Genomic DNA, 13173 nt, shown 5'->3' with positions numbered 1-13173 from the left:
GCTCCCACGAAGTGGCCCTGGGTGCCAGAGGCCAAACCTGGCCCCGATGCCCTCCTCTTAAGCAGCAGGAGAGGCCAAGCTGTCAGCCTTTGTGGGCAAACGGGACTCCAAAGAGAGAAGGTTGGATGCCCACCCCTGCCACAGTCACACCCCACCTCTACCCCAAAAACCTCTGTCTGGAAGTCCAGGCAATCCATGCAACACTGAGTGTCCCCACCCCTGAGCCCCCTTTCCAAGGGGAGCAAAAAAGAAAACCTTCAGCCACACCTGGGCCCCCAGTTTCACAGTATTTAACTTTGCTCATGGTGCACAGCTCTGTGGCATTTTAAGGGCCCACTGAGAATGCAGTCTGTGGGAAAATATACCAAAACATAAATAGCAGTTCTCTAGGTGGGAAATGATAGGTGGTTCTGAAAATGGTTTTCCTGTATAGTTTTCCAATACATGTTATATATAGTAGATGGTTCTAGTAATAATAGATGGAGTTCTCTCTGAACTGGGGGCCCAAGATGGCGAAAGGCCTTGCCATTTCTGCCCCGGATCTAACAAAGAGAAAGAGCTGGGGCAGAGCCGAACCACGTTTCAGAGGTGGGAGGAGCCGAGAACTGGTCTAACAGACCAGGAGCCTGGAGCTGGTACTAGATGGATTCCTTCCAAAGCATCAGGAGAAAGCAGGAGGGTGAGAACACTAACCCTTACGAGGAATTCGAGTGCGATTTCCTTCCTTGAAGCTGTAACTGTTCATCTCAGGGCATACTTTAAGACTAAAAGAGAGAGGGGCTTTGCCACAGGGCTCACACACCCTGCCTCCTGTGAGGCCACTGCTCTGCACGCAGCTGGTACCTCCTCAGTGCAGACTGGGTGAACGGGAACTGGGTCCCAGCCAGTTTCACATTTCATCATGGTCCTCACGAGTGAAGGATGTAAATGGCAAACACACATCCCAGCACAGAGGTAATGCCAAGACACAGGCAGGCATTCCAACAGCACAGACTCTCCCAGAGGATGAAGCCAATTTCCTGAGGGTTTGAGGGGTGGGTGTGTGTGTGTGTGCGCGCGCGCGCGCGTGTGTGTGTGTGTGTCTGTGTGTTTGGGAAAGTCTTCAGAGATTTAAAAAGGAAGGCAAATCCATCAATCAGCTCTACACTTGATTTCCTGACAGTTTGCCAAGGACCGCAGGACACATCTGAAAGTCACTTATCCAGGGAAAGACTGAGCCAGATGACTGAGTGTCTTTGGTAGTGACAAGTGTATCACATCCCCGCAGGCCCCTATCAGTTCTGTCGGATGCATAATCACATCCAGGTGAACAGCTCTGTTCTGGCCTTTTTTTCTTTCTTTTTTTAAAGAGATAATACCCTAGGACACAGAAAAAACAAGTCAATCCGAAGTCCCTTGAAAATTCTACTCACAACGAATAAGAATATAAAGGACAAATGAACTCTCTAGCTAAATTGACACAAATTCTGTCAGATCTCAAAAATGAACTGGTTCTAGAGCCATGGAGGCATTTCTCCATCCACCTGACCGTCTTCCTTCCATCCGGCCACCATCCATCCTTCATCTATCCAGGAAGCATTCATTTGGTGTCTAATCTGTGCTCAGCATTGTGCTTGGCACCAGGGACAGATTAAGGGAGGAAAGCACAGCCCCTCCTCTCTCAGACCTTAAGAAATAAGGGGGACAACAGGCAATTCAAGAAACAAAGAGTACCACGTTGGGTACCTGGGAGTAGAGGCAGGAGCCTTTCAACATGTCTAAAGCCCTAGCCCCAAGTTCAGCCATGATGTTCAGGCCACTTGCATCCTGAAGCTCTTGTGTGACTGTAGCTGTCAACAATGACAGCAGAAGAAAGGTCCTCTCTGCCCTAGGAGCCCAAGATGAGGAAAGATCCTGCTGTTTCTGCCCAGAATCTAACACAGAGGAAGAGCTGGGGCAGAGCTGAGTCACATTTCAGAGCTGGAAGGAGTCTAGAACTGACCTGGTCCAACAATTCCACTCTGCAGAGGTGCAGACAGAGTCCAGGAACAGGAAAAATGACCGGCTGCATGGCACAGAGCTGGCTGCTGGCCCAGGCAGGGCTAGATACCTGTCACACCACAGGACTACCATAAAACTCACCAAACTCTGCTTTAAGTAAGTATCAGCACAGTGATTTTATTTTTTGTTCTTTTTAAAATCTAGGAGCAAGCAAAATTAGGAGACCAAACGGAGGCTTTCCTTTTTCATTCATTATCTTAGTCTCTGTTTCCTGGCCCGAGGATACATATTTTTAGCACTTTCATAAAAACATGTGATTTTCCCAGAGGCATATGGTATAGGAGTCACAATGAAATGTAAGTCAGACTTGAGATTCGGGGAGTTTGGACCCCCAGGTTTGCAAAAAACTAGCTAACAGCCAAATCATACTGGAGGTGACTCCCAGTGACCTAATTTCTTTGAGTTTAAAAGAAAAAAAAAAGAATAAGTCAAGACTTTGGCACATAAGCCTGTCCCCTTGGATAGGAGAGTCTTAAGTTAAAAAGTCATCTTCCAAAGGGCTGATTACAATTCCTCTTAGTAGCTAATAGATTTATTTAATTTGCAGATTGCAAATATAACAGATCTAGGGAAATTAAAAAATAGATCACTGTCTATGGTAAACAATTTAAGCAAAACGTGATTCAATTTCTCTTTTAGAAGGCATCAGTGGATAAACGCCTTCTAAGCTGAATCCAATAAAAAGAATTATGTCAGACAAATAACAACTCTAGAGATCTAAGGTAGAGCATGTGCACTGTAGTTATTAATCCTATTAATTCTGTATTGCATGCTGCAAATTTTCCAGGACAGTATATTTCAGGTGCTTTTACCACACACGTGCCCCCCTCCCCACACACAAAGGTAACTGTGAAAAAAAAAATGGCTACGTTAATTTGCTTTACTATAGTAATCATTTCATTGTCTCTGTTTCCAACAAAACATCACATTATGCTGCACACCTTAAATTATACAATAAAAAATAAATTTTAAAAAGAGTAAACATATATGTTTACTTATAAAATATTCTTGTGAATATTTAAAACAAATTATTATTAATCAACCTCACTTTGAATGCCCAAAGGCATTAGGGTGACAGAGGCTAGGCTTTTTAAACAGCAATTAGTTACAGGCGACGTGTCAGAGTGGAGTCTATTTCAGAAGAAGTTGCCTGCATCTTATATGGTCCCAGTGGCCAGGGATTACAAAAGCCCCAAGCAGCAAATCAATGACTAACCAGTTAACTGCATTTATAATTCCCCATCCAAACTTATCAGATCAGTACATCACGAAAAGAAGTCAATATCCCTGCTTAATTTCTTAAAAACAAAGAAATGGCAACTTCTCACAAAAGCCATCAGCTGTCCTTACGTCTCCATAGAATTAGAAAGTCAACATTTCTGCTTTATAGTAACTGTTCAAGTGATGTGAACATTTTATGTAGTGGTAAAAGCGACGGCCAGGTGGAGAAGTGGAGGCTCAAAAGAAGTCTGCTGCCACCATGCAAATGTTCTGCAGGTGAAGCAGAACTGGGCCAGGCCTGGAGCCTGAGCCAGGACCTCAGGGAGGGTGCTAGCCCTGCCAGAGTAACACAGAAGCCTTACCGATAATGATTGTATTCATCTTGCTCTGCTCCTTTGCAGAGTTGGCCTGCAGTTCTTGATGGATCTGGTGTGCGGCCAGGTCAAAGAGGTCCAGATAATCTTCCACAGGATAGCGGTCTCGCAGCCCATCTCTTAGGCGGACAATTCCTACAAGAACCAAGAAGCAGGAGATACTGACGACAAAGTTGCTACTGCTGGAGCGGCGGCCTCCCAGACAGCGACCAAAGAGAGATGGAACAGCCTAAAGGGCCTGGCTACAGCAGCAAGAGGCTCAGCCCCGGTAGCTTCAGAAAGGGTCGCTGGGGATGGGGGTGGGGGTCTATGGGGCCTGGCTACCCACTTTCAATCCATGCATGCTTCAAGGGCTGGAAGATACCACCACTAAGCTGGACAGTGGCAGATTAAAGACTGGAACGCCTATTTAGGAGCTAGAGACATGTCTGCTTGGAGGGACCGAGTCTGGGGCTGGTTAACTTGTACACAGGTGGGACTCTTAAGTGGCCGGGCAGCAATGACACCCAGGATGCATGTGTTGTGTCCAACAGGGAGAGAGGACCAAGGGCAGCCCACAGGGGAGAGGAGGGCAGTATCCTATAAACTCCATGATGCCTTCCTCATGGGGGCCAGCCAGCACCTGCCTGATGTTCTCTCTCCTGCCCTGTTCAATCAAATACCCTGCCCTTTGTCCAAACAATAAGGGGAACTGATCATACTCTAGACAGACATGGATTCTGGCATCGGCCACATAGAGCTTAAATTCACCCCCTGCCTGAAAAATAAATAAATTTCACTTGCAAACATTTAAAAATCCACTTCCCAACACCACAACTCCTGAAGTCAATGGAAATTGGAAGAGAACATCGGTGGCCAAAGCAACAAGAGGTTCAAGGTGACATTGAAGACTAGATTCCAGAGGCCCGCCTCTGTTCTTCCTCCTTTCCTGCCAGTGGGAAGCTGGTTTTCATTAGGGGGAAATCACTGTGAGCCTCGGGGGAGGTCCCTATGGCAGGGGAGTGTGTTCAGACACACCAGCAAATGCATAGGGATGTGAGACCCTGGCTCCTACAGCGGCCGCTGCTAAACCACAAAAGAAACATCTACACTTTAGCTCACTGTAGGACCAACATCAAAAGGATGAAAGCAAACGTTTGTCAGGAAACACATTAAGAGTTGGTCTAAGGAAAACTCTGAAGATTCCCTTCTAGGCAACCTGAGTCCATTACTGGAAAACACCCTCGTGGCCTGCCCGGACTCTGGTTAACAATAGACACGTATCACCCCTCAGCTCCAGTGACCAAACCTCTCCTGGCACAAGGAAAAGGTTACAGAAAGGAAACAGTGATTTGAGGACCACAGGGTGCCTGGGGATGGGCTGGAGCAGAAAGGGATGGGCAGTGGTCATGGTCAGCCTGCAGCAAAGGGCTGAGAGCGGGGCCTCCAGAATGATCTCCATGTGGTTATCATATGGAACCCATAAGGCAGATGGGGCAGGTCAGAGAAACTGAGGCGTGAAGCAACTCAGTATCCCCCAGGTGCAGTGACTGCAGCTGGAACAGCACACAGCTGGGAACAGCACAGAGGAGGGAACAGCACAGAGCAGGGAACAACACAGAGCAGGGAGCAGCACAGAGCAGAGGAACAGCACAGAGCAGAGAAATAGCACAGAGCATGGAACAGCACAGAGCAGGGAGCAGCACAGAGGAGGGAACAGCACAAAGCAGGGAACAGCACAGAGCAGAGAAACAGCACAGAGCAGGGGAACAGCACAGAGCAGAGAAATAGCATAGCGCATGGAACAGCACAGAGCAGGGAGCAGCACAGAGCAGAGGAACAGCACAGAGCAGGGAACAGCACAGAGCAGAGGAACAGCACAGAGCAGGGAGCAGCAACACAGAGCAGGGAGCAGCACAGAGCAGGGAGGAGCAGCACAGAGCAGAGCAGGGAGCAGCACAGAGCAGAGGAACAGCACAGAGCAGGGAACAGCACAGAGCAGAGGAACAGCACAGAGCAGGGAGCAGCACAGAGCAGGGAGCAGCACGGAGCAGGGAACAGCAAGGAGCAGGGAACAGCAGGGAATGGAACAGGGCAGAGGAACAGCACAGAGCTTGGGAGCAGCACAGAGCTGGGAGCGGCACAGAGCTGGGAGACAAGAGTCCCGATCACACCTTCCTTGCAGGCCCTTACTAGCCACTGGCACTTACTGCTCACTGTTCGAGTCATGTGCCCGGGCTTTGGGAACAAGAAGAGCTGCCAGTTCTGACTCGTCCCCCTGTCCTGCACACAGCTGGCAATCAATGCTCACTGCATGGCTCACTGGAACCAGGTTCCAGGGCTGGGTCTTTGCCTGGGAACAGCTTCCTAAAAAGGGAATTGTGCAATCTCTTTCTGCGGCCCTCGCCCCCCAACCCCAGCGCTAACGTTGCGGGAGGAATGAACGAATGATGGAAGGAGACCAGACAGGAGCCCTGGGACCCGGCACTCACCAAACCGCTTCCGGGTCCACCAGTGTGGCTCCTTGATGGCGGAGAACTTGACCTCAGGGTGCAGCCGCAGGCGGTCATAGAGGTCTGTGGTCCCGCACTTAGGCTGCCCTATGATGTAGAAGTGCGGCAAGCAGCGCAGGCGGAAGTGCTTCCCGTGCGCGTGCGCCAGGTGGCCCCAGAAGGCCTTGCGCAACGCGTCGAAGGTGGAGCGGAAGCGCTTGGAGTAGAGCACGTAGGAGTTGGTAAGGTACGGGTCTGTGGTGTTCCGCCCCGAGAACTCCTCGTACCAACAGGGGCTCTTACTGTTTGGAAGGAATTTATTGGGGATGACTGAAAACATCTGCAAGGAAACAGAGGAGGAGAGACACCGAGGAGGGGAAAGTGAGCAAAGACACAATCTAACCGCAATGGGAACATGCCGTGAGACTGACGACCGTGTTCAAATTTGAACTACTGTTTGACCATGACTAACAAATAAAGCAAAACTTGGTAGACGGTCAATGACTGTGCTTTCCTCACCCCCCCTCCCCCCACAAAAAAAAACTTGGATTAAAGATAATCCAAAATAAAGATTATTTTGATTAAAGTTGAAGAATAAAAGTTTAATCAAAATCCATTCTACCATAATTTACCTTTCTGACACACTACATACACGCACACACGGTAATTAAACAATCTTTTTACTAGTTGTATATTTAAATTGCCGTTAGAGATTAAAATATAGAATAGAAGCAGAAAATCAAATTTAACGCAGCTTTAAAATCCCAAATGATGGTGATCTGCAAAAGCAACTTTTAACTACCATGATCACATGTCAAGCAAGAAGTTCTGGAATGAAATAATGAGAGTCAGCGACCCTTCAACATGCCTAACCCAGCGTTCAGGACAGCAGATTCCCTTCCTCGCACTCCATAGCGTAAGCAAACATCACTCTTTCAGTGCATTCAAATCCATAAGGCTGTCAAATGATCCTTGCTACATCTGAGACATTTTTTAGTCATTTTCCTTCTGTGTTCCCAAAGATGGTGATAGAAAGAAAAGCACTCATTTCTAAAAATCAACCAATCAGTCAAGATTAGCACAAAGCTACTCACATGCAACTCCTGCTTCTTAAGGTCTTCTAAGTCTGGGAGTTGTCTGGTCGTGAACTCAATCCTAGCTGTGATGCTGTTGATAATTAATTTAATGCTTGGATAGTCCTTCACGTATGAAATATTATTTACAGAGGATTGATGATGGTGTTCTTTTGTGTCGCTTGGGTTTTCGCTGTCCATCAAGCTGGGGTTGCTGGGGAAGCCTCCGTAATGGAAAGGTGATGAGATCAGAAGCTCTTGGTGGGCCCCAGAAAGGATGTAAGAAGCCATTACCAAGGTCATTATTATCAGTCCAAAAACGAGGCTACATCGCTTCCCCTTCTTGAGGCGCAAAAACCCACTCCAGTTCTCGTTCCCTTCAGTCCTCACTTCGAGAACAGCAAGCAAGTTCATCTGCTTACTGTCCACACGAAACAGAATTTTGTTTTCTCCTTTGCACGTGGGGCACGCCTGCTGACCGTGGTGGGGGCCCTCTCGGCAGTTGACCTGGTGCTTGTGTGCACCGTCGGGTAACAGCTGTATGCAGCAATTAATGCAGTGCCTCATGGTAGTGCCAGTGCCCTGGGCTGCTGGCTTACTGAGCCATGGGTGGTGGTCCCCCCAGGAGTCTGGATGTCCACAAATTGTGCCGGAAAACCTTAAGGATGCCTTGTGATTACATAAGATGGATGGAAAGCACAAATACAAAAATAAGCACACACCACAGCACTAGAGAAACAGGACGCACATTCTTTGGTTCAGCTCCGAAAGAAAACAAAAGGAAGTGATGTCCCAGAGTCATGTTCTACAAGAGCCTCTACAACCTTGGAGAAGGTCACTAGTTCGGGAGCAGCTCTGCCTGCCCTTCAGGTTTTTCCCATGGCACAAAAAAAAGTGGAAGAATTCTCACTGGGGAATGTGGAAACACAAAAAAAATTAAAAGAAATCATGGTCTTCTCTCTGATGGATGGATTGCCATGCCATCCACGGAGGCATCTGTGAAGATCTCCACTTTTACATCCTGAGTACCTTTGGAATATTTCCTCTTTGTGAGGCGCAAACTTTAAAAAATGCCAGATTTCCTACACAAAAAGACAAGAGGCTTTATTACATTGTGTGGTAATAGCGATAACCCAAAGCTCATCCTCCAATGAGAGACAGATGCTCACTCTCTTTTCCACCTCTAAGTCCAGCCAAGCCAGCCTGGTTCTAAGCAAGTCATAGAAAATCATGAGGATAAAGGAAGAGGTTTCAGGTCCTTGCAGTTGGCTTTGGGGCTGAATTTCTGCCAACAAACATGGTCCCAATCCCAGCACCACCAGTGCCACATCAAACATCTCACATTGTGCATGGTTCACATCTCCCCTAATCCCTCTGCCTTGATACATCTCAGTTACAGGATCTCTGAATCCCAGGATGTTGTGATCATTGTCAGATTCATGCACAGTCCATGACTACAAATTTGAGGGATGAATTGAAACATCAGTGCTTTTCAGTCAATGAAAAATCTCAAGAATACTAAGGAGGATGGTTAGAATGGGAGCAGGCAGAGAAAATGTGTTTTTTCCCTCTCGCTGGCATCAGCAGTCTCTTTCTTAGAGTTAACCTTTATTATCAGATTAGGAAGCAAAAGTTAATGAAAATTTAGAAAAAATGAAATGAGTCTCTCCTTCAGTAGAATGTATCATATTAAAAAGCCACTTGACTTTAAGTTATTAAGCAATTAAATCCAATGTATAGTATTCCCTGGAGTGACACAGAGCTTCAGACCCTGACATAATTTTTCATTTTCATCATCTCAAGCAAGATATGATTCTTAAACACCCATTAATAGAATCCTGTGGTTATAAAATATATTGTTGCCCAAATGACACTTCTTTGTAGATGTCATAAAAAGAGCCACGGATAAGCAAAAAAGGAGACCTACTTAGTTTCTGGCAGTGGTAGATAACCACTGATTGGCTGTGTAACCCTGAGCAAGCCACATAACCTCTCTGAGCTTTGGTTTCCTCAATAGCAAAATTAGGAAAATAGGGCACCTTAACAGGTACTAAATTAGCTGTTACATGTAAAGAGTTTGAATAATGCCTGACACATATTTAGCATACTATAAAAGGTAGATAGCATTGATAATAATAGCATCATCAACTACTACTATGATTTTTCATTGTCAGTGAATGCCAAAAACATTTGAAATGGGATCAAAGATGAGAGATCCTATACCACATGATTATTCCTTAGCAATTGAAAATTACCCAAGAGTAGTAGACTCATCTCCAACTCTACACACACCACGCCTCAAACAACCCTCACTGTCTCCATAGAGGCGGCATTAACTAACCCCACATCAAGATCTCCATGTACTGGCTGAAGGATTAAACAATCAGAACTCAACAGAAGAAATGTTCATGCCCCTTGGACTGAAAACCTCGTGTTTTCTCAAAATATGGTGGCCAAGAAATAGCCAAGCTGTGTTTCCCAAAACGTCTTCCTCCCACAGAATGTTCTGCTTGCCGTTGGTGAGTGTTCTATGCTTAAATTATTTGGAGAAAATGTGGAATGGACAAAATTACACAGAATTCTTTACAGCTGAACTTTTCAGGGCCTTTGATATGCTAATAAGCCCTGTGAATCCACAAGAGAGGAATATAATACACAAAGTTGTAAGGACATAATTGGCCAAGGAATCTCACTAGGGTATCAAGGAGCCAGTTTGAGAAAGGCTGGTCAGTAAAGGCTGAGACCTGAGTCTTGCAGAGGCGCCGGGGCGGGGATGCAGAAGGAGCCAGTTCTGGGAAGCCAGGCCGGACATCTCAGGCCCTACCCCCATCTCTTATCCCTGAGGGCAGCTGGAGGGACATGAGGGCAGCTGAAAGGACATGTCAGAAACCTCAAGACTCAACCTCTGCTTCAAACTTGCTCAACCACCCCTGACCCATCACTTGCTACAAACAATTCTTCCAAACTAAAGAAACAAAAGGGCAAGATCCCCTACTTGGAAACTCCATCATTAAAGCCAAGAAAACATTTTTCACATGTCCAAGACAAGGCCAAGCCGGGGTTAAAAATGAGACTCCAACCAGCAGCTCAGCAGGGAGGGAATTCACACCCTCCTGTCTTTCTGCTGCAGAAGATCGAATTAGATTCTTTAAAAAGCAAACAAAACACGGACTTTGAAGCTCCAAGACAGGAATGTACATAATCTGGACCCAAACGAATGGGCAAAACATTCCTAAACAAGGGCAGGGGAAGCTCATTTCAAGCAAAGTGAAAACATGAGCAGCTGACAGTCTCAACAGAGAGGAAGGAAGATGGGGTGCCCGGACCGGGTCCACAGAGCTTGTCTGCCGGGCAGCCGCCCCCTCCAACCAGCCCAGCTTCTGCAAGTCCTGCTTCCTAAACAGAAAGAACTGAGGAGGCAATTTGAGAGGCTGCAAGAACCTTAGTAAAACACTCAGATACAGTGTTTTCTCAGCTCCTAGCATTCTTTCATTCGTTCATTCATCTGTTCAACAAATATCTTTTTAAGAACGGCTGAGTGTTGCACATGTCCAGTTGGGGGAGGCCAGCCAAAAGCCAATACAAGATGAGGGATGTGATGTAGAAATAAAGAGATGAGTATTTGGTCTCTATCCTCGGGTACTGATACACAGGTGCTAAAATCCTTGGAATTTTTCTGAGTGATGGGGTGAGAGAAGCACCTGTTGTCATTCATGACAAGCCCCTTTCAGCCATACCTGAGTGTATCCTGATGCAGTGACCCTTTGCAGGCCAGGATAGCTCCAGGATGAGGGCTGGTCACCAGAAAGACCAAGCCTCAGTGAGCAGCTTTCAGCAAACCCCCCAAACTCCAGGTAGGGAAGAAGGACTGCAGATTAAGTCAATCACCAGTGGCCAATGATTTAACCAGTCATGCCTTTGTAATGAAACTGCCATCAAAACCCCTAAACCGCCGGGTTCAGGCAGCTTCCAGGTTGGTGGACCCTTCAAGGTGCAGGGAGGGTGGAGTGGAGGGAGAGGGCATGGAAGCTCCACACACCTTCCTCCAACATACCTCACCCCATGCGTCTCATCTGCTGGCTGTTTCTGCATTGTATCCTATAATAGACTGATGATGAGCCAGGCACTCTCCTGAGTTCTGTGAGTCATTCTAGAGAATTACTGAACCTGAGGAGGTTGTGGGACTCTCTTGCCTTTGTAGCCAATTTGGACTGAAGCATGGGTAACCTGGGGACCCAGTACTTGGGACTGGCATCTGAAGTGGAGCAGTCTGGTGGGACCAAGCCCTCAAACCTGTAGTGTCTGCCTCTGGTAGGGGCAGACTTGAATTGAATGGTAGGATAATCAGTTAGGCTCTGGAGTTGGAGGATTTGCTGGTGTTGGAAAACACCCCTGGGCTGGGGTGGGAAGGGGGGTCCTCTCTGAGAAAAAACATAAAACTACCTCACATTTACAAGTTTCTACCAAAATCGATAGCCACTGTATAGTACGTCAAACATGCAGGAAGATGGACAAGCAATCTGACGGGCAAGTGAATCCCTTGTAAGTGAAGGCCCTAGAGCCCGGCAGCTTCCAGACAAGCCCTCCCCTGACGGGTGCGAGTGGTGCAGGGCTGACCCAGAGAGGAGCTCTGTTCCCAAGTGGAGCTTCTGTCCCACCAGGGGTAGGGGTTACAGGGCACAGGCTATAAAGAAGTCCCAAATGAATAAGATAATCCCAGATGCTGCTAGATAAAGGCTATGCAGAAAAGAATAAAGAAAAAGGGGAGAGAACAATAAAACCATTGGAACAGGGTTTTGGAATTCTTTGTGCCATCCTAGGATGGCCCATTCTTTGTCATCAGGGCTGTCCTGTGTACCACAGGACGCTTAGCAGCACCCTGGCCTCTACCCACTGGATGCCACAGCACCCATTCCCCTGAGATGTCACAACCAAAAACGTCTCCAGGCATTGTCAATGTCCCCTGGGGTGCATAATCACCCCTGGGTTAGAGTTACTGCCTTAGAGGAGTGGGCGGTATGAAACACAGGGTGACAGGGAAGACCTGATTTCACAGGGGACATTGGAGGAGAAACCTGAACGACAAGAAGAAAGCCAGTCACGTGGAGACCAGGGGAAGCAAAGGCCCTGTAGAGAGACGCTGTGGGGAGTCCCAACCCATGAGGGCTACTGGCAGGGTAGGCCCTGGGGCACAGGCTGGTGGGGGTGGAAACCCAATGGGAGAGGAGGCAGGGACCAGGCTCTGTAGAGTCTTGAAGGCCAAAGTCAGGGGTGGGATTTGCTCAAGTGCAAAAAGGGAGGCACACTACATATTCTTTTTTTTTTTTTTTTTTTTTTTGAGATGGAGTCTCACTCTGTGGCCCAGGCTGGAGTGTAGTGGCACAATCTTGACTCACTTCAACCTCTGCCTCCCAGGTTCAAGCGATTCTCCTGTCTCAGCCTCCTGTGTACTGAGATTACAGGCACGCACCACCGCGCCTGGCTAATTTTTGCATTTTTAGTAGAGACGGAGTTAAACCACGTTGGCCAGGCTAGTCTCAAACTCCTCGCCTCAAGTGATCCAGCCCGCCTCGGCCTCCCAAAGTGCTGGGATTACAGGCATGAGGCACCATGCCTGGCCTCAAAAGAATTTTTACACTATGTATAACTATTAAAGAGCATGACTCAGGGAAGAAAAATCCAAGTAATGGGGTGGTATTGAAAGGAAAATGGATTGCTGTTATGTTCCTTATCTGGCCTTTTCCATAGGCCACAAATTATCCCAAGCACAGTCATTCACAAACCTAACACTCAAGTGGTTCCTCCTTCAGAAAGGAGTCATGTATGCCCCCTGCACTTCACCTGTCTGGAATGTCCACATTTGGTGCCGGTCGACTCAGACAAGACGGGGCCCTTGGCACTTCCGTTCATGTATTAAACCAAAGGATTCAGGTGTACATTTCAGTGAGATTACTTCCCACCTGAGCTCAATTCTGAGCCTGATGGATGCAGACT

At 47.3% G+C, this 13173-nt stretch overlaps 1 protein-coding gene across 1 annotated transcript in view; it reads right to left on the bottom strand.

Annotated features, from left to right (window-relative positions):
- The window catches only part of CHST15 (carbohydrate (N-acetylgalactosamine 4-sulfate 6-O) sulfotransferase 15), an 85364-nt gene that overhangs the window by 29603 nt on the left and 42588 nt on the right, over nt 1–13173 (bottom strand). The window contains exons 2-4 of the mRNA XM_011930211.1: nt 7201–8261; nt 6107–6446; nt 3624–3770 (exon numbers count right to left, since the gene is read on the bottom strand). Coding sequence (XP_011785601.1) covers nt 3624–3770; nt 6107–6446; nt 7201–7746 — 1033 coding nt within the window. The 5' untranslated portion in view covers nt 7747–8261. The remainder of the gene's footprint in view (nt 1–3623; nt 3771–6106; nt 6447–7200; nt 8262–13173) is intronic.

Source organism: Colobus angolensis, unplaced genomic scaffold, assembly GCF_000951035.1.
Source record: "Colobus angolensis palliatus isolate OR3802 unplaced genomic scaffold, Cang.pa_1.0 Scaffold85, whole genome shotgun sequence".
NCBI classification, from domain to species: Eukaryota; Metazoa; Chordata; class Mammalia; order Primates; family Cercopithecidae; genus Colobus; species Colobus angolensis.
The sequence above is the reverse complement of the archived record's forward strand: the minus strand, read 5'-3'. Positions and strand labels throughout refer to the sequence as shown.